The following is a 20963-nucleotide window of genomic DNA, read 5'->3' as shown; positions in this document are numbered from 1 at the left end:
TCCATGAATACATTTAACTGCGAGCTAATATACATTCGCATGTGATGAAATTATGTGCACAGAAACATCCTGGCTCAGTTGAATGTAAGTTACTAAACAAAGAGAGGTGTATATTTTCATAATGTAATGGTAGTGTTATGTGATATAAGCTGGTAGCTCACAGAAACCTATTGACAGTAGTGTCAAAGTCAGCTTATTGTACACTAGGCTTCAGGGTGGATTTGAGGGTGTGTTCAGTAGGGCAAGGTTCTGGCACGATCTTGTGATTTTTCTTATTACATGTACACACACACAGAGATCATTGTCACATAAACCAGACTTTGATCACTAAGCTTGGAGTGTGTGTCACAGCCCAGCTTTGTGTCAGGTGACAGCATTGGTACAAGCGTGGTATATTTCACGTAGCACAGGGACACTGCAGGTCTGGACTGGCCCAGAAGACACTTGCATCAATGTGGACCTCTTAAATGAGTCATGTTATTAAAAGTATGCAATAACAGCGAGTTTGAAGTGCCATCTCATTGCCTGTGTGAGTTTAAGGGTTCATAGTGGTTATAATTAGAGTTTATAAAAACAAAATCTGTTTGCTATGAATCAGAAGTAAAATGTTTATATTTAAAAGCTTTAAATACATTAATTGTTTGGCTATAAAGTCTGTCATGTACAATTTGCAGTCTACTTTAATGCCTCAGTGGTCCTGACTCTTGCAGCCAGCACTCACTGACTCATTACAGAATATACGGTTCTTGGATTTAGTAGCTCGTGTCAAGCCATTCAGAATAGCTGTGGGCAGTGAGGGACTCCTTGTATTATACGAGCCATGATGCTTTAAATAGGCCTGCAGCAGAGGGACTATTTCCACAGTAGGTGACATCATTTCTATGGCTCTGCAGTGGCACAAGGGAGTCAGCACAGACTAGGGCGTGTCACCCAGGCTTTAGAGCATAGGTCACCTCACCGTGCAGAGAGATCACCTGGCTCTCTGGACTCATAGGGTTTAGAGGTGAAATCCATCTGCAGTATGACTTTAAGGATGTGCAAGTGCATACATTAGAAATTCATTTGTAACCTTATAGTCAGAATTGCGTGAGCAGATTATATAAAGAGCTTAGTAATGTTTGATCTGGGGCTACTATTTAAAAGTAAATTGCTGCACTGAATCTCTGGCATGTTTCTACTGTCTACTGACGTCACTACTAGAAACTTTCCTTAATTACTATGGGTGGTCCAGCAGGAGCTAAATCTAATCTGAGTTTGTTTTAGACACAAACTCAGATTGCAGTAAAACCCAAGTGTTTTTGTTTGTTTGTTTTTTTGTCTATGGAGATGTTATAAATCAAGGCTGGCTTTAAGCAGTTTAGTTTTATTTTTCATGCTTAAATTGTTTTATTGAGCCATGTAATGTGAGTTGATATCTTAAATTTGATTTCAGTGATGCTGAACTAGTTTGTTTTTTGATTCTTCCATTAAAAGAAATCTTTGTCTCCACACAGTTAATCTTGTTCTTTGTATTTTCTCACCAAACTGTAATTAACTGTACACAAGGATGGTTAAGTGTTACCTTTTAAATGCATTTGTTTTGGGGGGTTTCCCCACTCTGCAAATTTAAAAAATTGAAATAGTTTTATTGGGTCTGAGGTTTTTGTTTGTTTGTTTGTTTGTTTTTTAAATTCATAATTGCTCTGGTAGGCTGCCTTCACTGCAAATGTACATATAACTCATTTCAGCCAGCATTAGTCATTAACTAATTAATAAATATACGTGTGTGTGTGTGTGTGTGTGTGTGTGTGTGTGTGTGTGTGTGTGTGTATGATAAATCCAAAGTACCTTTTTAGATTGGAGTTTGTGTGTGATCTATGAGCTGCTTTTTGCAGGTAGGATTTAGGATCATCCTTTAATTGTCCTGTTTCAAAACACACTCGCTCCTCCAGCATGGATAATGTTCTCTAGACTAAGACTAATCTTATTACTCTGTTGTTTATCTGTGTTTTTACAGACGGGCCGCATTGATAAATCCTACCCCACAGTGTGTGGTCACACAGGCCCGGTGTTGGACATTGACTGGTGCCCCCACAATGACCAGGTCATTGCCAGTGGCTCAGAGGACTGCACCGTGATGGTAAGGCTCGCCTCACCCATTACACCCAAACTCAAACCTCCTCGGGTCAACAGGAGCATACATTCTTTAGATCATAAGAGGCAAGAGGCTACATGCTCTTATTGCGAAAGGCAAGGCTGCGGTTACTCATGAATGGTTGCAGGCCTCACCCTCTGGATTAGATTAAGCTCAAATATGTGTTGTAGGAATCAGAGCTGGGGAATGATTTAGCTATTTATTGAGCTGAGGTCACTGACTTTTTTCAGGCTGCTGTTTTACTTTTCTCCATATGTCCTTATTTGGTATATAATAGGCTGGGATAGGCTTTCAGCCTGTTTAGATGGCAGCCACTTCCTCACCTGAAAGGCCTGACTTCCTGTTAATCCCATGCTAAATCAAGGCAGTATTTATTTGGTTTGTTTTGCAGAAGTGTGAGCCATGAAGAGAGGAACTATTGCTGGTTCCTCTCTTCATATCATAGAACATGTGACGGTAAATTTCACAACCTAAATAGACTCTCAGTGATGTTTAGTTTAGATTTGGTAAGAGTGGGTTGGCTGGTGTACACAGCAGGCCTGTAAAGTAGGACTATAACGTAGGCAGGGCATAAAACGTTTATTGTAGATTAAGGAATAGATTTTGTTATCACAGAGTACACACTGGACATCAACGAAGCTAATTTAATGTTAAAATGTGCTGGAGTGGCCTTTATTTTCTTTTTAAAATGCTGCATTAGGCGTACCCATTCTATTCCTCTGAAAGGACAACCTTTACAGGATGCCTGTGCCAGGCACCGAGCACTAAAGAATGTAAGGAAAAAATTTAACCTCAAATTCTTTTCATGCAGCAGTGTTATGACAAAGTAGATCAGATGAATCAACGTAATCATGTTATAAATAGTGTTAGTGAATAGTAACCAATCAGTACTTGACATCCTGAAGTCTTAAATAGCTGGTTTTGAGGTGGGGTAATAATGTTGCTTTTTTCTGCATATCTCTTAAAATTTGAGTTGGGTTTGGCACTGCTGAAGGTCCCGGCTTTCAACCCATCTGGTTTTGAACATGTGAAGTTTCCATGTTCTTCCTGGGTTTGTGTGGGTTTCCTTTGGTCGGTGTTATTTCACCTGACACCAAAAACATGTTGGCTTAATTCTCTCGTCATTGTTCCCTAAACCATGGCAATGGGTTACATCTGGAGTTAGTTCCCTATGCTCTACAGTGGCTAGCTACTGCTCCTGATAACTCCAGGTGTTGTGCCAAAAAGTGATCATCTGCCAGAAAGTGATTGCCACCTGCAGGAGTGTGCGCAGCTACTTAAAGCTGTAGCGCCCAGATTACTTACATAGACAGCTACTTCCATGCAACTGATATAAGGTGCGGTAAGCTGAAGACAGCTTCAACCGTCTGTTTGTTGAACAATAGTAATGCGACTGCACCGCATTTTCTTGTTAGTAACGGTAACGGCGTTGTAACAATAGAAATAGTAATTAGCTAGATTACTCGTTACTGAAAAAAAGTAACGCAGTTAGTAATGCAGATACTTGTAACGCCGTTATTCCCATCATTGTTCATGAGTTTCCTGTGTAACTAGATTTTGCTAAGTCTGTGTGTATCAGTCAATAAGGACCATGCTGTGAATTCTTGGTGATTGCTGCCCCCCTCTGGTTCCTTTTTGTAATTACAGTTTAGATCCAGTAATCATTTTGCCAGGTCTCTCTTGGAAATGAGATTTTTAATCTCAATGAGATTTTTACCTGGATAAATAAAGGATTAATAAATTTTAATTGCTAGACTGTGTTCAGCATAATCATCATGAAATCCTTTAGAATATTTTTTTTCTTTCATACTTCAGAGAATTTTTACTGTCTGCTCCCAGTTTCTGACTTCCTGGTCTCTTTACAGGTGTGGCAGATTCCGGAGAATGGCCTAGTCACTTCCATGTCTGAGCCAGTGGTGATATTGGAGGGCCACTCCAAGCGTGTGGGCATCATCACATGGCATCCAACAGCACGAAACATCCTCCTTAGTGCAGGTAAGAGCTCTGGCAGTGTTTCCAAATCTATAAAACAATGCTGCCTTCAAAACTTGATGATCAGATTGAGCACAAACCTCACCATTACCTTCATCTGTCACCAGGTTGTGATAACCAGATAATCATCTGGAATGTGGGCACCGGTGAGGCCATGATCAACCTGGAGGACATGCATCCTGATGTCATTTACAATGTGTGCTGGAACCGCAATGGAAGCCTTATCTGCACTTCCTGCAAGGACAAGTCCATCCGGGTTATTGACCCCCGCAAGCAGGAGATTGTTGGAGTAAGTAGTTTGCAAATAAATTGTCATATTTTCTGTTTTTATATTGAACTGTATCTGAAGTATTTAAAAGGTAAATATGAATTCAGGTGCAGGGGTTTTTGATTTGGAAGTAGAGAGACTAGTAAGCCCCGGTATGGTAACATTGTTCCCTTAAAATTGTTGTTAGCTGTGAGTCTGAATTATGACTGCATAAGCTTACCAGTTTTAGTTTGGATTCAGACCAAGGACTGTCATGGGAAACGGTAATTTGCTACCAAGGTGTTGTAAAAATTTACACAATGTGCCTTGGCTGCTGTAAGCACCTGAGAAAATAGGGCAGTAACAGCACCTAAAGTTTAATAACAAGTACAGATGCATTCAAATTTTGCTGTGAATGTCGGAGCGGAAAAAAGACAGAGTGCAGCCAGAATTGCATTTGAGTTAGTTTATCAGGTTAATGATATAACATAGACCTCCAAAAACCAGAATGCAAGAAGTGTCGGAAAGTGGTTTGTTTTTTGTTTTGGTTTGTTTTTGTTAAATAAGAGGTTATGTTTAAATGCGTTAACTTGATTGATAGTGTTGTAGAATTGAAGTGGTATTTGCTTGTATCATCGTCAGCCTCTTAGATTTCTGGTATTGTGACATCCCTGTTGATGCTGGGTCAGGCTTCCCTTTGATCTCACAGCAGTTTCAGTTCTTTGTGGCATGGATTGGGCAAGATGCTGAAATCCTCCCTTTGAGATTGTGCTCCAGTGTTGACATGATTGCATTACGTCATTCTGACAGCTTCTGATTTAATGCTTTGATTCTCCTGTTCCGTACATTCCAAGCATGCTCTGTTGGAATCATACAAAATCTTTCCTTGTCCCTAAAAGCCAAGGATTCATCCTGGGATTTGTAGATTCATGGAGTTTATAACCAAAGCCTGAGCCTTCCTTGGCAGAACTAAAACTGAGAAACATCACACCAAACCATGTTTTTCCCAATCTTCAGCTGCTCACATTGAATCAGTGCAGAACTGTGCTTAGTGGAGTTTTGTTTAAGCTGTTCTGATGAAACTTTGGAGGCTGTTGTGGTGAAAATCCCATCAGTATCAGAAATGCTGAATATTTCTGATGCATTCATGCCACATTTAAAATCACCCGTGCCAGAATTTTCCTTTCATAAAACATCAAAAATATTCATTCAGATTATTTCACTTCTGCCTGATGGTTGTCTGATTAAATGATCACACCAGTAAGCAGGTTTATGAGTGTTCCTACCTCTGACCTCAGCAGAAACAAACACGATGAACTGCAGATAAGGCAGTAACACGGACTCGCAGGGCTAACCATTAACCTCTATTTCACAGGAGAAAGAGAAGGCCCACGAGGGCGCTCGCCCCATGAGGGCCATTTTCCTTAGTGATGGAAACATCCTCACTACTGGCTTCAGTCGCATGAGTGAGAGGCAGCTGGCTCTCTGGAATACGGTAAGCTGCTTCACAATAACTAATGATGAAATGCAGAGTGGTGTATGAACACAATGTGAGTGGGTGAAGAAGAAATGCTCAGTGCATCATGGGAATCCCCCATTCGCATGATTAAGGGAGGGTTCAGGGTCGCCCGATCACTATAAGGTTTGTTACTGATCATTGCTGTTGTAATGATAAACTTGTGTGAGTTATAAGGGCTTCAGAGTTGATTAAAGATCTATTTCCACACCTGTAGCACTTCAGTTTGCCTCATTATGGACTTGGTATGTAAAGCTGTGTTTTAATGTTTTTGAACAGTATTGCCTCAAATTAATCTTTCTTCTGTTTTTGTTTTAAGCAAAACTTGGAGGAGCCAATGACTGTCAATGAGATGGACACCAGCAATGGAGTGCTTCTGCCCTTCTATGACCCAGACACCAATGTCGTTTACCTCTGTGGAAAGGTGCGTTTCCTTCTAAGCACCCAATAATCAAATCAAGCATTGTTCTAACACAAAGCTTAATGTCTCAATTTAAATGTGCACACATTAGAAATAAAACACTTGTTTATATCCTGATAGGGAGACAGCAGCATCCGTTACTTTGAAATCACAGACGAGGCTCCCTATGTTCACTTTCTGAATACCTTTGCCAGCAAGGAGCCCCAGAGGGGTATGGGCTACATGCCAAAGAGGGGCCTCGATGTCAATAAGTGTGAAATTGCAAGGTAACCCAAGACTGGTCCTAAATCATCATCTCTGAAACCAGAAATCGTTTTGATTTTATTCCATCATCTCTAATGTGGAGTTCATTGATTGACCACTAGGAGGCAAACTGTAACCGCAATACAACAATCCACAGGAAACTGCTGTTTTTATTGTGTAATGATGTATTGAACTGTGAGTAACACCAGACTTTTTATGTTGCAGGTTCTATAAACTGCATGAAAGAAAGTGTGAGCCTATTGTGATGACTGTGCCTAGAAAGGTGAGTACTCGCCCTAACATGCTACTTTGCAGCAGCTTTTAGACCTCTAATCTACTCTTTAAATCACAAGCACCACATTCACAAGTTCTCTTTTCCTCACAACTTATTGCTCTATTCTCTCCCGTCAGTCGGACCTGTTCCAGGACGACTTGTACCCAGACACAGCTGGTCCAGATCCTGCTTTGGAGGCTGAGGAGTGGTTTGATGGTAAGAATGGAGACCCCATTCTCATCTCTCTGAAGAATGGCTACGTCCCGGGCAAGAACCGTGAATTCAAAGTGGTCAAAAAGAACATGTTGGACAACAAGGTCACCAAGAACTCAGAGAAGTCGAGCTCTTCCAACAAGTCCTCCCATCCAGCTCCATCAATTGTGAGTGTTTGCTTTCATCAGTGTGTCCAGTTAAAACCGATTTAACAGTACGTTGTCACTCAGTCTCAGACGTGTAGTGTTGAGGAGTAAGGTCGTTTTTTTAACAGTTGTTTATTTTGCATGATTAGATTAAACAGTAGATTGAGATGCCTTATTTCACAGTCTTACACTGTATATGTTGAGGTCCCTGCATGTAGGTCATGCTATGCCACTGTCTCATCTCCTTGCAGGTGGCTGTCTGGGACTCCTAGCGTTACATTTTTTTTTTTTTTTTTATTAGTCATGGCAGATTGCTGCCAAACTTAGATGAGGTGGTTTGTAAATGTTACTCGTCCCACTCTGGCCCACAGAGGGAGAGGTCTTCTGCTGCTCTGGGCGCATGCTCCTGGGCGTCCAGCAGCACCTCACCCACAACACAGCCTTGGTCCCAGCCCATGTGTCTCTGTGAAGGTCTGCTCTGTAATCATAGCCCACTGGGCTCCAGTGGTGTTGAAAGATGTTAACCCTCAGACTGCCAGATCCTACCACACTTGATTTAAAACAAAACTTGGGATGTTGTCCCAAAGGGCCTTACATGTAGCACAGATTAGAGAGTAGTCTGCTTTAAGGTCATTCTTGCTAGGGGAAATGAAGCTTTTGGTTTAAGGACACTTGACTTAAAGCTGTTAGATTATGACAAAAAAAGAAGGAAAGAAAATTAATAACCAGCAATTTTGGTCAGTGTAGATCAAGATGAACATTTTAACTTGAGCAGTAAATAATGGATTCATCAAACTTTAATAATGAAGAAACTTGTCTCTTTAAGTAAATTGATTTTTTTGATCTTAAGGTAAAAGTTGAATTTAAATAAACTAAACCTGCCACAATCTGTTAGGGAGTGGATTTAACTAGACTCACTCCTTGTGAATCCATCTTTCTATGATCTGCCCTATTCATGGGTGCAGTCATTAAGTTCAGTGTGTGCAAAACCAGCTTAAAATTCCTAGAAGTTTCTTTGACCCATGGATTTCAAGGCGTACTACTAAGGGACCCACCTTAAGTTTACCTCATTTTAAAAGTGACTGTAGCTGTATTTCCATAAAGATGGTTAAAAGCCCATTAAGTCTCACTTTTGTTTCTCGTATCTCTCACAGAAATCTGAAGCCAAGCTGGAGGAGATCTTGAAAGAAATCAAGTCCCTCAAGGACATGATCAGCAGTCAAGAAAAGCGAATCGTCCAACTTGAAGAGCAGATGTCCAAACTTGCCATTTAAGGACGCTTTTGCCCAACCCGCTACAATTCAGGACGCTCCACTGGCTGGGGGTGGGGGTGGGCGGGAACACTCACTGCCTATCTCAATGACAGTGTTTCGTCTGCCTAGCAAAGATCCCTAGCAACATTCCAGATGAACTTTTTCTTAGCCAGCTCCCAACCCTCAGTTTAAAACAGGTGGAATAAGAAGAACATGTGGCAGATTTAGTAGAAAATACTTTCTTTTTGGTGGCAAAGGACTTTTCCTTTTATTCTGTGGCAGTCTTTTTTTTTTTTTTTTTTTTTAAATTGTGTCTACTTGTATAAAAAGATCTTACATAATTCTTTGCATTTTAGAATAATGATCAAGAAAACCATGTCAACAGCCCCCCACCCCCAATTTATCATTGTATAGCATCATGTTTTATAAGTTGGCCTCAGTGTTTGGTGTTTGCCCTTCTCCAAAATTAAGACATTGCCAAATCTGGACTTTTGTTTACACTTCCTTAGCAGTATTTTTTTAAAGTAAAGAAACAAAATCAGTGATGCACTATGAAATTAAAATAATTTAATTGGATGCTTCTGAAAGAGAGACTGACAGATTAAATTTGTAGTTAAAAGAAAATACATTGCAGGTTGCCACAGCGGACACCAAACACTCAGACACAATCTTAAGTGACTAATTCTTGCTGTCTCTGTTGAAGCTGCAGAAATCCACACTTCGCCTCTGCTGTTTCCTTTCATTCCTGTCGCTTTTCCATCATTCCGACTGTGGACGTAATAGTCCAAGTAAACATGCATTCCTTTCTACCTTGCTTTACCAACATGCACTCTGCACTTATTCAAGAAAGTGACACATTCCACAATTCCTATTGGCTGTTCTTGGTATGAGGGGGAAAACACACTCACTGCGGTGACTCAGTTGCACTGCTTGGTTGTTGGGATTCTTTATGTGGTGCCCATGGAAAGACGAGCTTTTGCATTTTCATTCTTTCTGCGCGGAAAAACTCCAACCCGATTGTTTGGTTATCCATGCGTTTGCTCAGCACATCACTGTAGTCAAGTGCAGTGGGCTTATTTTTTTTGTCACTGCTCTTTTGTTTGCTTTGCCATCTGATGTCTGCGTTTTCTGTACAAGCACAAAAGAAAGTTTTCTAAAATGACATCAAATAATCCCGCAGCTACTTGACTGCTTTTAAACATGTGATGTTAAAGCTGGCTAGACCTCAAAGGCCTAATCTGGGTCCTCATGTCTCTGGCCTTTTAGGTACCAGCCACTGTAGACTTTCGACTACAGAGTTTTCCTTTTAATTTAGAAGAAGTAAGTAGTTGGGTTATTGCTTCAATGTTCAATTAAATCCTGTTTCTTGTTCCAGCTGTTTCTACATCCCTCTTAGCACTTCCACATCTTGGCTATTTCTCAAATGCTCCAATTTAGTGCAGTCAAATTTGAAAATGGATCATATTTTTCAACCTGAGTTGTTGTTGCTGTTTTTTTTTTTTTTTTTTTTTTAAAGATTGTTTCCCTGTGGGAAGCTGAGACGGGTAATGGTTCAATCTGTTGTTTGCCTTTAATAAATGTTACCACTGTAAAGACCTGAAAGTGCCATAGAGGTGACCCTGGAAGTGTTTTATTTAGTTTTGGTTTCTTTGTAGGTCGACTGTTGTGTGAGTAGTTTTGTGGAATAAATGGAGGCGAGGTGCCTGGAGTTTAAACCCACTTTGAGGTGCTATACTCAGTACAAAATTCAAAGGACTCGGTTTCTTACGTACTGTGTGACATCATGAAGTCCTGCCAGTCCATAATAAAGTTCACCAGGCAGCATTACTTTGTCAGGGTTTGTCAAACACATTGTGCCCCTGACGCTGTGACACTTTCCTCTGGGGTACAAGCTTAAAATGTAAAATGATGTAAAACCAGGAATCTGTTAGCTGAGTCATCAATAATCTGAGAATATTAGTGACAGGAAATGTAGAGTGTGATGCATGTTTGGCTGACACTGGTCATACTGCCATATCTTTTATGAGACTGCCACTCTCTGGGTTAGCACTGTTGGCACAAGAGCGGAGTTTTGAGGAGTAGTAGCTTATAGAGATCCAAAGGGACACTGTAGGTGGAAAAATAAAAAATGTGTTGAAAGATAGATGTATGTTTGTAATTGAGGTCTAGAAAATGAGTGAGAACTGTGTAAATAACGTGACCATATATCTGTATTTTTTTTTTTTTTTTTTTTTTTCCTCCCCATTTCTTTTTTGTGGATGTGCTGAAGAGGGTATTTGTATGGGAGGTGGATTTTTAAACATTCCCCCTGTTTGTTCCTTGCACCTTGCCATCATGAGAAAAGCAGAACCTCCGTTACGTCGGAGGTTATCAAGAAAGAAAATCTGATGAAAAATGAACCAGGATGAAAGCCTCGTGTGGAGGTCTGCTCAGCATTTTTGTTCATTATTCTTGCTTCAAATATCAAACCATTGATTATAAGAAAAATTAATAAAGAATTTTTAAAATGAGTTCACTGTTCAGTTGTTAATTAGCAAATACACAGATTAATGATCAATATGACACTCACTGGACACTTTATTAGGTACTACTGTATGACACACACAGTCAACATGCATTCCCAAAAGTCTTGAGTTATTTCTCATTTCTTTGTGTTGCTTGGAAAATAGTTGCAGTGTTTTGGGGTTTTTTTTGGGTTTTTTTGTATCATTTGAATAAAGTAAAAGTCAATTCTGAGTTCATACAGTTCTAACAAGCTTGAAACTCAATATTTGGTATGAGCCATCCTTAATATGGACTAACTGAAGGGAAAAATCTTCTCTCACGTCTTGTGTCAGGTCTTTGCTAGATTTTTTTTTTCTTGTGTTTCTTAATCACATAGATGTGTGCAGGTTTTGGCCAACAGTTCTTTGGGAATCACCTTGTTGGTGCAAACATGCTAGTTTGTGCCTGTCATACTTTAATCTTTACCATTTTCTACAGATTCAACTTAACAAATAGTTACTACCAGCCTCTTATAACACCTACTTTATTCCAAAGTGGCTAAATATAGAACTTGGTTCTTTGTTTGTTATGTGCAGACACAACACTGGTGCCTTTTTTCTAATGCATGGATGATTCATGGGTCAGTGTTAAGTGGCTTAAAAAAGAAAAACATTCCTGTGAAAATGGACGGGTACAAGAACTGGACTGAAAATGAATGAAAAGGCAGCCAATGTCCAAAGAAAACTGAAAGATTTCCAGAAAATGGCCTTCAGAAGGTATTTCTTCAGACCACTATAAGAAAGGTTTGGCTCCCTGGAAAGAAAAAAAAACTATAATTGACACTTTTACGCAGTACTGTGTAACAAGACTAGAACACGAGCACCCTTAAATAAATGCCCTGCAAGTTAAACAGTTATCCAGTGCTCCTAAAAGTCCATTTAGTTCATATATTTGCTCTGTACATGTGTTTCAGGATGAAAAGAGTGTTTTCTCCCTGTACTGGTCTTGTATGCCCTGCAGAGACAGGCTGTAATCAGCAGGAACGTAATTAGAGAGTATTCAGTGCAGGCCAAAAAAAAGTTGTGGAACTCGCCCCACCAAGAATAGAAATACCCTTTTCCGAAGAACTTGGGACTAACATGCACCAACTGCAACATATTTGTTTTAAAGATAAACACTGAGGCTAAGGTTGTATCTGTCAGTCAGACTGTGAATGGACGAGCACATACTGTGGCAAATTAGCCTTTCGTTGCAAATAAAGACTGTTTCTATTTGTAGAGCATCCCGTGTATCTTTTGTCCTGTTAGTGTGAAGTATCACCATGCTCAGATCAAATGTTTCTCAAAAAAAACATATGTATGATAAAAAAATCTGGTCCCACATGGCCGGCTACATGAACTTACCAAGAGTTAGGCTCTTGGAGGATAGAAAGTTCAAAAAGAAAAAGAGGGAGGAGAACCTGAAGATGGAGGGCTGGACATGAGTTTGAGGTGAGGATACTTTTAAGAGCTCAGTATAAACAACAAGTCGGCACAAGTCAGCAGGGAGGGCGAATCCTCGGAAACGGTCTTCCACTCTTACTTTCTCGTCTGTCTTGTCTTGTCTCCCCCTTTTCCTCCCTCTTTCTGCAGTCTTACTCACTGCTTTGTGCTGCACAGAAGAGAAGCCGAGGCTAGCACATCCTGTAAGTATACATTTTACATTTGTGGTGAAATTAAGTTCAAGGTTAAAGAGAAGCCAAATATTTTCAGGATGTTTGACCTTTCATACGTTGTACTTTTATACATTCGTTTCACGAGTGGCAAATAGTGATGAAGAAATAAATGAAGTCTGAATGTTTGTGCAAAAGTACATTCGGTTCAACTATTTTATGTCAGAGATTCAAATGTTGCAAACTTTTCACATAATCCAACTGTAAATCATGTGATGCATCACTACAGATTCAGCTATGCTGATAATCTTGTGCTATAATATACTCACTGCAAGGGAAAACCGCTCAACATGCAACTGTAATAGTAGTAATATTGCAGCAAAAGTTAAAGGGATCGTTGGTACAGTTCTTAAATACTTCTATAGTTTTGAATGCACGACTTATTTATGGATTATTTTCTTCTGAATACTTCCTTAAAAAAAAGATCTAAATGTCTAACCTTGAATCTGCACCGTGTACCAGGTAGCCACAATTGTATGTCAAGAAATATTTGAGATGGTCTAACATTTGTTTAGTAAGTTGCTGCACACTGGGTCATCAGGCTGAATGTGAGATAGGTATATGTGTAAAATATGGCTCTGCACGTTCAAAGTTTTTCATGTAATTACGTTTATAAAAGCTTTAAAGTGTCACAAATTAGAAGGCTTTGAGCTGAAGGTAAGGGCGACCCTCTAGTGAAATACAGGAAATGTAATTTTAGCTGTAATTATGGGGACTTAAGGGGCAGGGCCGTCCTAGAGCTGTACATTCAAGGATGGAGACCCAGCCCGCCATCTGGTGCAGCACAGTACATGCTGTATGTTTGACCACACTGGGAAGGGGAGCTTGTCTTTACAGCTTAGCACTGTGTAATTACAGACTGGGTTAAAGAGTTAAACAGGTTTGCAGAGCTAACAGACTCACTGGTTTCAGTTAAATCTTCTCAGTGAGAGGAAGCCAAAAAGAAAAGGATGGAGAAATGTAACACTGAGCAAGCTAGGAGGTTTCACTCAGTCATGGTGTAAATGCAGCTTTTCCTGGAAGCAGAAATATCCTCAGTGAGACTGTGCTGCTGTGGGCTGGTGAACAGCAGCTGCTGCCCAGTGTAAATATAGAGGCGAGAGCCGCAGGTCTCCCACGCCTCTGTGCTCGCTTTAGAATACAGTTTCCTCCTGGCTTTGGTGTGGTGGATGGGTGGCCTCCCTCTGCTTTACAAATTATAAGGCCTCCAGCTCCAAACTCTCTGTCTCCACCCCGAGTAAGTAATGGCTACTCTGCTGTCTGCTAAAATAGATCTGGTGCAGGAGAGAGAGAGGCAGCAAATGAAAAACCCGGGTCAAGATGGATACCTGTCACACTTGAGATGTGATTACGTAAATATTTAGGGTGAGTGAGGAGCTTAAGATAAAGAGTAGCAACAGTTAGTGAGGCTTTTGTCCTACCAGCACCTGAAAACCAGGAGTCACTGCAACAGGCTGCTGGTCTTAAGGGAAACAGTCAGACCACATTAAAACTAAAGCTATTACATTTTATGTCTTCCTAATGTGTGAGGATGAAACCAACAAGATTTAGAGCTGTTTTAGAGGAGCTGTTGGGCACATTGTCATCCATCAGAATGAAGCCAAGCTTTAAAAATAAAATAGCCAACAGAGCACTACACGTGTGCACAACACTTGCCAACAGAGACAGCGACAGTACAACCAGAAACGTGCACGTCATAAATCTTACCCAAGACAGGACCACATGCCTTCTGATCAGATATTAAAGTTGAGAAAGGCAGTCCCAAATCTTTTCACCTAACAATCAACTTTATTCTTTCAGTGACTTCGAGTCTATGTGCTGCCTGAAATTAAAAGCATCCTCTTGTTGTTTCTGCAGGACTCAAAGAGAAGATGAAGTCTCACTTGGTGTTTCAGGTCTCCTGTGTGACCCTGCTCTCGCTGTGCTGCTCTGTGTGTCACGCCACACCTCTGTTCTACAACATATCCATGGACGGCAGCGGAGATGAAGCCGAGCTGGAGCTCCTTTTCCCGGTGTCTTTCTCCACCCGCGCGCCTGTTCACGTTACCGCCGCTACCGGGGGTCCCACTCTCACCAACACCATAACCACCACCATGATCCGTCTGAAGGACTACGTCCTGACCCGAGTAGTGGACTTCCTGCAGGAGAACATGCTCATCATCATCGTGGTGACCTCTCTTCTCATCGTCATGGTCTTCATCATCTGCTGTGCCTCTGCAATGAGTCACAAGCGCAAGCTGGAGGCATATAAGCCCCTACCTCATCCACCCAGGAAGTATACGGCCGATAAAGCCGGAGGACGCAAGGATTCAAGTGACCTGCAGGAGAAACCGTACGCCGTCGATCACGTCAAGAGGGTCCAGACTCAGAGCATGTCCTCCCCGAAGAACCTGCGGATGCCCTCCAAGGCGCTGGTGGGAGAGAGAGGGAGAGACGTCCGGTCATCACCTCGACAGGAGGTCAGAAAGGTCAGAGATACAGAGGCAGTGGAAAAGCGGAGAGAGGAACCAAAACACAAAGAGAAGGTGAAGCACAGGGAGGAGGTTCAGCAGAGCTCCAGTCCCAGCACCAGCTCCAGCTCTAGCTCCAGTCAGCCAGTCTGCACCTGCCATCTGAAAAAAGGCCACCACTAGGTCACAGTGGTGGGCTTTTTCTCGCTTTTTAAACAAGATCAGAAACGGGCAAAGGCAAAATGGGTCCTCAAAATGTGTTTTCATTAGAATAGCCTTACAGAGGGAAATAGGTCTATATTTAGGTGAAGTCATGCCTCATGAAGAAAAATTACCCATCATTAAAGTCTAAGATCTAGATTTAAATATACAGTGAAGAGGATTATTACCCGAATCACTGGTTACTGAAAAGTTTACAAATGGTACAGCTCAAATTGTTTGATTGATAAGCAGGCACGAGGAAAGATAGCAGCATACCGAGACCCTTTTAACGGCCACTTTGTCTTCATGTGCCGAAAACAACTTTAACTTGGCACGGCAAGCACATGATTTTTCTTTTTCCTGTAATTACTGAAAAAAACATAACACCACTGTGCTACCGAGGCAGTAAAACTTTATATAATAAGTATGATTTTCCTGTGAATAACACTTTCAAAGGGAACTAAAATAAAGTATTATTCCACATACCTGTCCAAAGGAATCTCCTCATTATGTCCTGCTGGAGTGAAAACATCTGGATCCGTCATTTAGAGCAACACGTTCGGTGCTGTAAATAAGTCAAAGTGAAATGTCAGTAAACTTGACGTGATAAGTAGCAAAACTTTCTCTTTATATTTACAGTTATATTTACTTCATTTTGTTTGCATCGGGTTGTTAAGTTTCACATGATATCATATTTTATTTTAAAAACCTTTTAACTGTGTTATTTTTAGGTATCTGAACAAAGGCTGTATAAATTACCACAAATCTACTATGTGTACTGCATGTCATGGTAAAAAGAGATCACAGTGTGTTTCAGTTCTAAGGTTTCACGTATCAGGACATATTAAAGAATGATCAGCTCTTAAAATGAAAAACTGCAGACCAAAATGCAGAAGCAGAGTGTGAAACATTAAGTACGCTCCTTTAGCTGCGATAATCTGAAGTCATTGTTTTCTGAATGACTTTACGAGTCTCACGCGTCGTTGTGGAGGAAGTTTGGTCCATTCTTCTTTGCTGCAGTGCTTCAGTTCATTGAGGTTTGCGGGTATTTGGCCTGCAGCATTACAATCGAGCTGAGATCTGAAATTTGTCTGAACCATTGCAACAATCATTCTGTTGTAGATTCGATGTTGTGTTTGGGATCATTGTCCTGATGTATAACCAAATTTAGGCCAAACGTAAGCTGTCAGACAGATGGTCTCACATTAGACTCAACAATACTTTGGTATGCAGAGGAGTTCATGGTGGACACAGTGGCTGCAACCAATGTGCTTGACAGCTGTTATGAAGTGTTTGTGCTGATATGCTGTGTTCAGTTTTCCCTAAACATGGCGCCGTGCACAGTGACCACACATGTCTGCTTTGGTCTTGTGGTTTAATCAGATGTAACTTAAACCTAAGCATCTCTACTGGCAACCCTTCCAAATAAGCCACATTTGTTAAGTCTTTTCTTTGATAATTGTTTTGTCATGAACTTTAACATTTAACATGCTAACTGAGGCCTGCACAGTCTGAGCTGTAGATCTTAGGGGCGTGGACCTTGTGGTGAATTTGCTGGGACATTTTCCACTTGTGAATTATATTTCTCACTGTAGAGTGATGGAGTTCAGTTTGTTTGGAAATGACCTTATGACCTTTCCCACACTGATGACTGTTGCTGATGTCTTTCATCCTCAGCATTGTGTCAACACACCTGAATACCACAGACCTACAAACCTCTGATTTTATAAAGGTGCTCACACCTGCCAATGATTAGTTAATCAATGATTAGTTAATCAAATGATTAGTTAATCAAATGATTAGTTAATCAAATGCATTTGATCAGCAGTACCTGGCTGTTAGTTACCCCCTTACTTCATAATGGAAGGGTGGACTTAGTTTTCACACACTGCTTCTGCGTTTCAGCTTAGTCTTTGTTAAATCAGTGACATGTTGTAATATGTCACAGGATGCTGTTCTGAACTGTCTTGAACTGAAAGAGGGTGCACTTTCTTTGTACAATGACTGTACATATTTATTCGGCTAATACCTTTGACCTGCTCTCAATGGGCAAATGTATAAAAAAGTAGGCAGTAGAAAACAAATGTTTAAGTTTTTCTTTTAAATAGTTAGTGCATTTATGTATACGATAAATTATGCTTTTTTTTATTTTAAGTGTAAACGTTTGAAATGTGAGTAGAAGGATAGACAGTTGGCATGTTTAGCTTACGTGTATAGGCTTGACAGATGCATATTTGTCTCTCTTGTCTGATTTTCTTTGATTAAATTACTCTGTCCTGTTGTTAAGTTAATGACCTTGAGCATCTAATCTAAGCCTGAATTATGTGCCGATGCTTTTGTCATGCTGACATACTGTTTTCCGCCTAACCTCAGCCACAGTTGCTTTCTTTTTTGACACTTGAATTGTTTACAAAAAGACCGTTTTGTTTTGCTTATATTTAATAAAGCTATCAAAAAAGATGTCTCTGAGTGCCGTAAATGTAGCAGCGTAAATGGCTGAAGCTACGCCAAATGAAGCACAGATACAACCCTGTGGAAACCTACAATTAGAAAAGGCGAGGAAGGTCTCGGAAAAAAAAGAGGACAATCTCAACGTGCACATTATGTTCCATTTGGGAATCTGTAATTTTGACCTGCGTCCACACAGAAATCACTGGTAACTATTTTAAGGTAATTACCGAAATGCCAGATCTGTGATATCTGCTCTGTGATGATATAGGCTGTCTTCTCTTTTAACAGTTCAAACCCCTGATCTGCAAAAGAAAAAAAAAACACTGCCAGAGCTTTCTGATTGGCCGGGATGAAGCCGCTGGCACCATCACCTCGCAGGACTGCAGAAGAAGGTACTCGAGCCTGGAGATGACGAGAGCCCCCTTTGTCCTTTGCTGGCAACTGTACAGAATTGTTTAATATTTCAATAGCAGTAATCCAGATACATACGGACCCTTTGGCACAAAACAGGAGCTCATGTATTGTTTATACAAATCCTGGGGACCCTGATTTGTTCCCATTAGAATTATGATAAAAAGTCGAATCCCTTTTGTTCCATATTTTGAGCAAGTAATGAAATATTGATGCTGTATGAACAGTGCAACTCTTTCAGTTGTGTATTTTAATATCTTATTTCCAGTGTGACATGGATAAATCATGATGCCATCTGAAATCTGTTTAAAAAATGTAGAAAATTCGTTTTTTTAATCCTCAAACATAAAACTCCTTTCAGGTCTTAAGTAGGTCAAACTGCCAAAGATCAAACAGGACATGATAGCACACCAGCTGAAAAGCAAGTGTAACCATGTGGTGGCTGAAACGTGAGCCCAGACAGAGCCGTACACCGGGCTCAGATTCCCTGCTCTTTTATCAATGAGGTGCTAAATAATTCGAGAAAATGCTAGCCCCTTACTTTCACTCTTCCTTCCAGAAAGATGCAAACCTTGTAGCACATCTTCACTAAAGTCACTAATAACCTCCACCTTAGCTGGGCTCCAACAGGAGAATATTTAGGACATCCTTTTTTTCATACCATTTTTTTTTTTCTGAATGTCTTTTGTATTTTCAGCTTGTTCATCATAAAACAGCTGACAAACAAAAGGACTTCTTGGTCAGTTCGGATGGAGAAGATGATCAAGAACAGGTAATAGAGCTCCTTAAGGCTGTCATTAAACTTTGATGAGCATCTGCCTGGAATTATCAGCAACGTCGGTTATCTTTAGAGGGACAGTCGATCACGTAGGGAGCATGGGAAAGCACCCCTGCCTGTCTCTTTGGAGGAGCAGATAATACACAGAAAGAAGAATGGTAAGTGAGGCAGCTTTCACTCTTTGGCATCACTTTATAACAAGTCACACCTTATCATGGGGTTTTAAGACGTAAGAAGTGGCTTTATAAATAGCTTTGGCAATTCCATGAATGGGTTTTACACTCTGCAGCTCTTTTCCATAAGGTCATTATATGTACCAGAGTGTGCTGGTGGAGTACTGGTATTAATAAATGGTTCATTAACCTTTAATAAAGCTGCTTTTGGCTGTTTCCTTATCCACACGGGATTACCACAGCAGGTGGCTCCACGTGTTTGTTTTGGCAGAGTTTCTATGTCAGATGCACTTCCTGATGCAGCCCCAGTGGACTTTGTCTGTCCTTCCTGGATCAAACCAGGGATCTTTCAGCTGCTTATTAACCGTTAATTAAGCCATCTTATAACATTATACCCCTTCCTTTATAGAACTTTTAGAAGAACCATATCCTCTAAATTCATCTAACTTCTTGTCTTTCCTGCATTATTCTTGCAGTGAGTCATGCTTTGGTGCAGATGTGGTGTCCTGCTGGCTCTCTGCATCTGTCCTCTAGCCTGCCTTGCAGTGTCTCCCTGTCCTACTGGGTGCTGCTGCCCAGGATTTCTGGTTCTGTGTGAGTCACTAGGCCTGAGGTCACTCCCTCGCTCGGTTCCTCTCAGTACCTCGGCTCTATCTGTGGCCAGAAACCAGCTCTGTAATGTGGACCACCAGCTCTGGCCCTTCTCTGGCCTCCAGGAGCTCAGCCTCAGTCACAATCTGCTAGCCCGCTTCCCTCGTGGCCTGCCTCCCAGCCTGGAGTCCCTGCAGCTGCAAGAAAACCGCATTACTTACATCACCTCAGGTGTCCTGAGGCAGCTGGGAAACCTCACTCACCTGGACTTAGAGGACAACCGTATTCGTGCCATCCAGCCCGGGGCACTTCAGGGTCTCCACAAGCTGCAGGTCCTGACGCTGAAGGGGAACAGGCTTACCAGTCTCCCCATGAGTCTTCCACCATCACTGACCCACTTAGATCTTTCAGAAAACTGCATCTCTGCCTTGGACCTGCCCTCACTGTCTGCCCTGGTCAACCTGCAGGTCCTGAAGATCAACAGCAACTGCCTGCGGTCAGTCCCAGAGAGCGCCTTTGACAGCCTGCCACGTCTCAGATCTGTGGACCTCACCAACAACCTGTGGGTGTGCGAGTGTGACATTCTGTATCTGTACCGCTGGCTGCTGAGCGGTAGGCTTAAGATGGCCACAGACATTGTGTGCACAGAGCCTGATCATCTCGCCCACCGTCTGCTTCTGAATCTCTCTGTCGTGACCATCTGTCCTCGTGTCCTGAAGCCAAATGACAGGACACACGAACGTGACCTCAGCTCTGCACAGGGGAGGATGCTAACAGCGCAGCCAGCAGAGAAAATATCAAAACTAACCACTAATGGACTGCTTTCTGAAGCTCTAAACAGTAATCAAGACTCTTCCAAGACGCGTGTCTTGCACTACTCTTTAGAGACTCTTACCTATGAGGAGTGTTTATCCCTAAATAACAGTCAGTCAGTCAGCCCCTTCCATTTAAAGACTACTACTTCTCTCCCTGAGGAGGAACAGAGCTGCAGAGACAACATTACAGCTCGATACCCTCAGAGTAACGTAACCCCTGCTGAGGGGACACAGTTCTTGCTTTCCACACATAGAGATGCACTCGTGCCCACTCTCGTCCCACAGCTGTTCACTCAGCAGGCCTCTGCAGCGATAGTCTCTCTGCTCGTTGTGCTGTGTGTGTTAGTGGCTCTCGTAATGCTGGCAGTGCTGCTCGTGCTGAAAAAGGTGCTCGTGCGTCAGCAGAGGGTGGCTCCTGCTGATTCAGGATCAGCAGGATGACATTTACACACACACACA

At 41.4% G+C, this 20963-nt stretch overlaps 3 protein-coding genes across 4 annotated transcripts in view; all 3 read left to right on the top strand.

Annotated features, from left to right (window-relative positions):
- The window catches only part of LOC120726058 (coronin-1C-A), a 40068-nt gene extending 29119 nt beyond the window's left edge, over positions 1-10949 (top strand). For both annotated transcript variants that reach the window (XM_040019320.1, XM_040019321.1), the window contains 9 exons: positions 1997-2119; positions 4000-4129; positions 4234-4415; positions 5749-5868; positions 6209-6313; positions 6431-6576; positions 6779-6836; positions 6965-7207; positions 8341-10949. In XM_040019320.1, coding sequence (XP_039875254.1) covers positions 1997-2119; positions 4000-4129; positions 4234-4415; positions 5749-5868; positions 6209-6313; positions 6431-6576; positions 6779-6836; positions 6965-7207; positions 8341-8460 — 1227 coding nt within the window. In that variant the 3' untranslated portion in view covers positions 8461-10949. The remainder of the gene's footprint in view (positions 1-1996; positions 2120-3999; positions 4130-4233; positions 4416-5748; positions 5869-6208; positions 6314-6430; positions 6577-6778; positions 6837-6964; positions 7208-8340) is intronic.
- A 112-nt stretch (positions 10950-11061) lies between these two features.
- Positions 11062-17695, top strand: tmem119a (transmembrane protein 119a). The gene is made up of 2 exons (XM_040019326.1): positions 11062-12607; positions 14492-17695. The coding sequence occupies exon 2, from the start codon at positions 14506-14508 to the stop codon at positions 15265-15267; it is 762 nt and encodes a 253-aa protein (XP_039875260.1). The 5' UTR covers positions 11062-12607; positions 14492-14505; the 3' UTR covers positions 15268-17695.
- Positions 17696-17876: 181 nt separating this feature from the next.
- On the top strand, positions 17877-20945 carry LOC120726316 (slit homolog 2 protein). The gene has a single exon (XM_040019804.1). The coding sequence runs from the start codon at positions 19581-19583 to the stop codon at positions 20943-20945; it is 1365 nt and encodes a 454-aa protein (XP_039875738.1). The 5' UTR covers positions 17877-19580.
- The last annotated feature ends 18 nt before the right edge of the window (positions 20946-20963 follow it).

This window comes from Simochromis diagramma, unplaced genomic scaffold (genome assembly GCF_900408965.1).
Source record: "Simochromis diagramma unplaced genomic scaffold, fSimDia1.1 OVJJ01000822.1, whole genome shotgun sequence".
Taxonomy (NCBI): Eukaryota; Metazoa; Chordata; class Actinopteri; order Cichliformes; family Cichlidae; genus Simochromis; species Simochromis diagramma.
This window is presented reverse-complemented; position numbering and strand designations above follow the sequence as displayed.

What these genes read in the sequence shown, in the direction of transcription:
- LOC120726316 (XM_040019804.1), top strand. Translation starts at nt 19,581, where the DNA reads ATGCTTTGGTGCAGATGTGGTGTCCTGCTGGCTCTCTGCATCTGTCCT.
- tmem119a (XM_040019326.1), top strand. Translation starts at nt 14,506, where the DNA reads ATGAAGTCTCACTTGGTGTTTCAGGTCTCCTGTGTGACCCTGCTCTCG.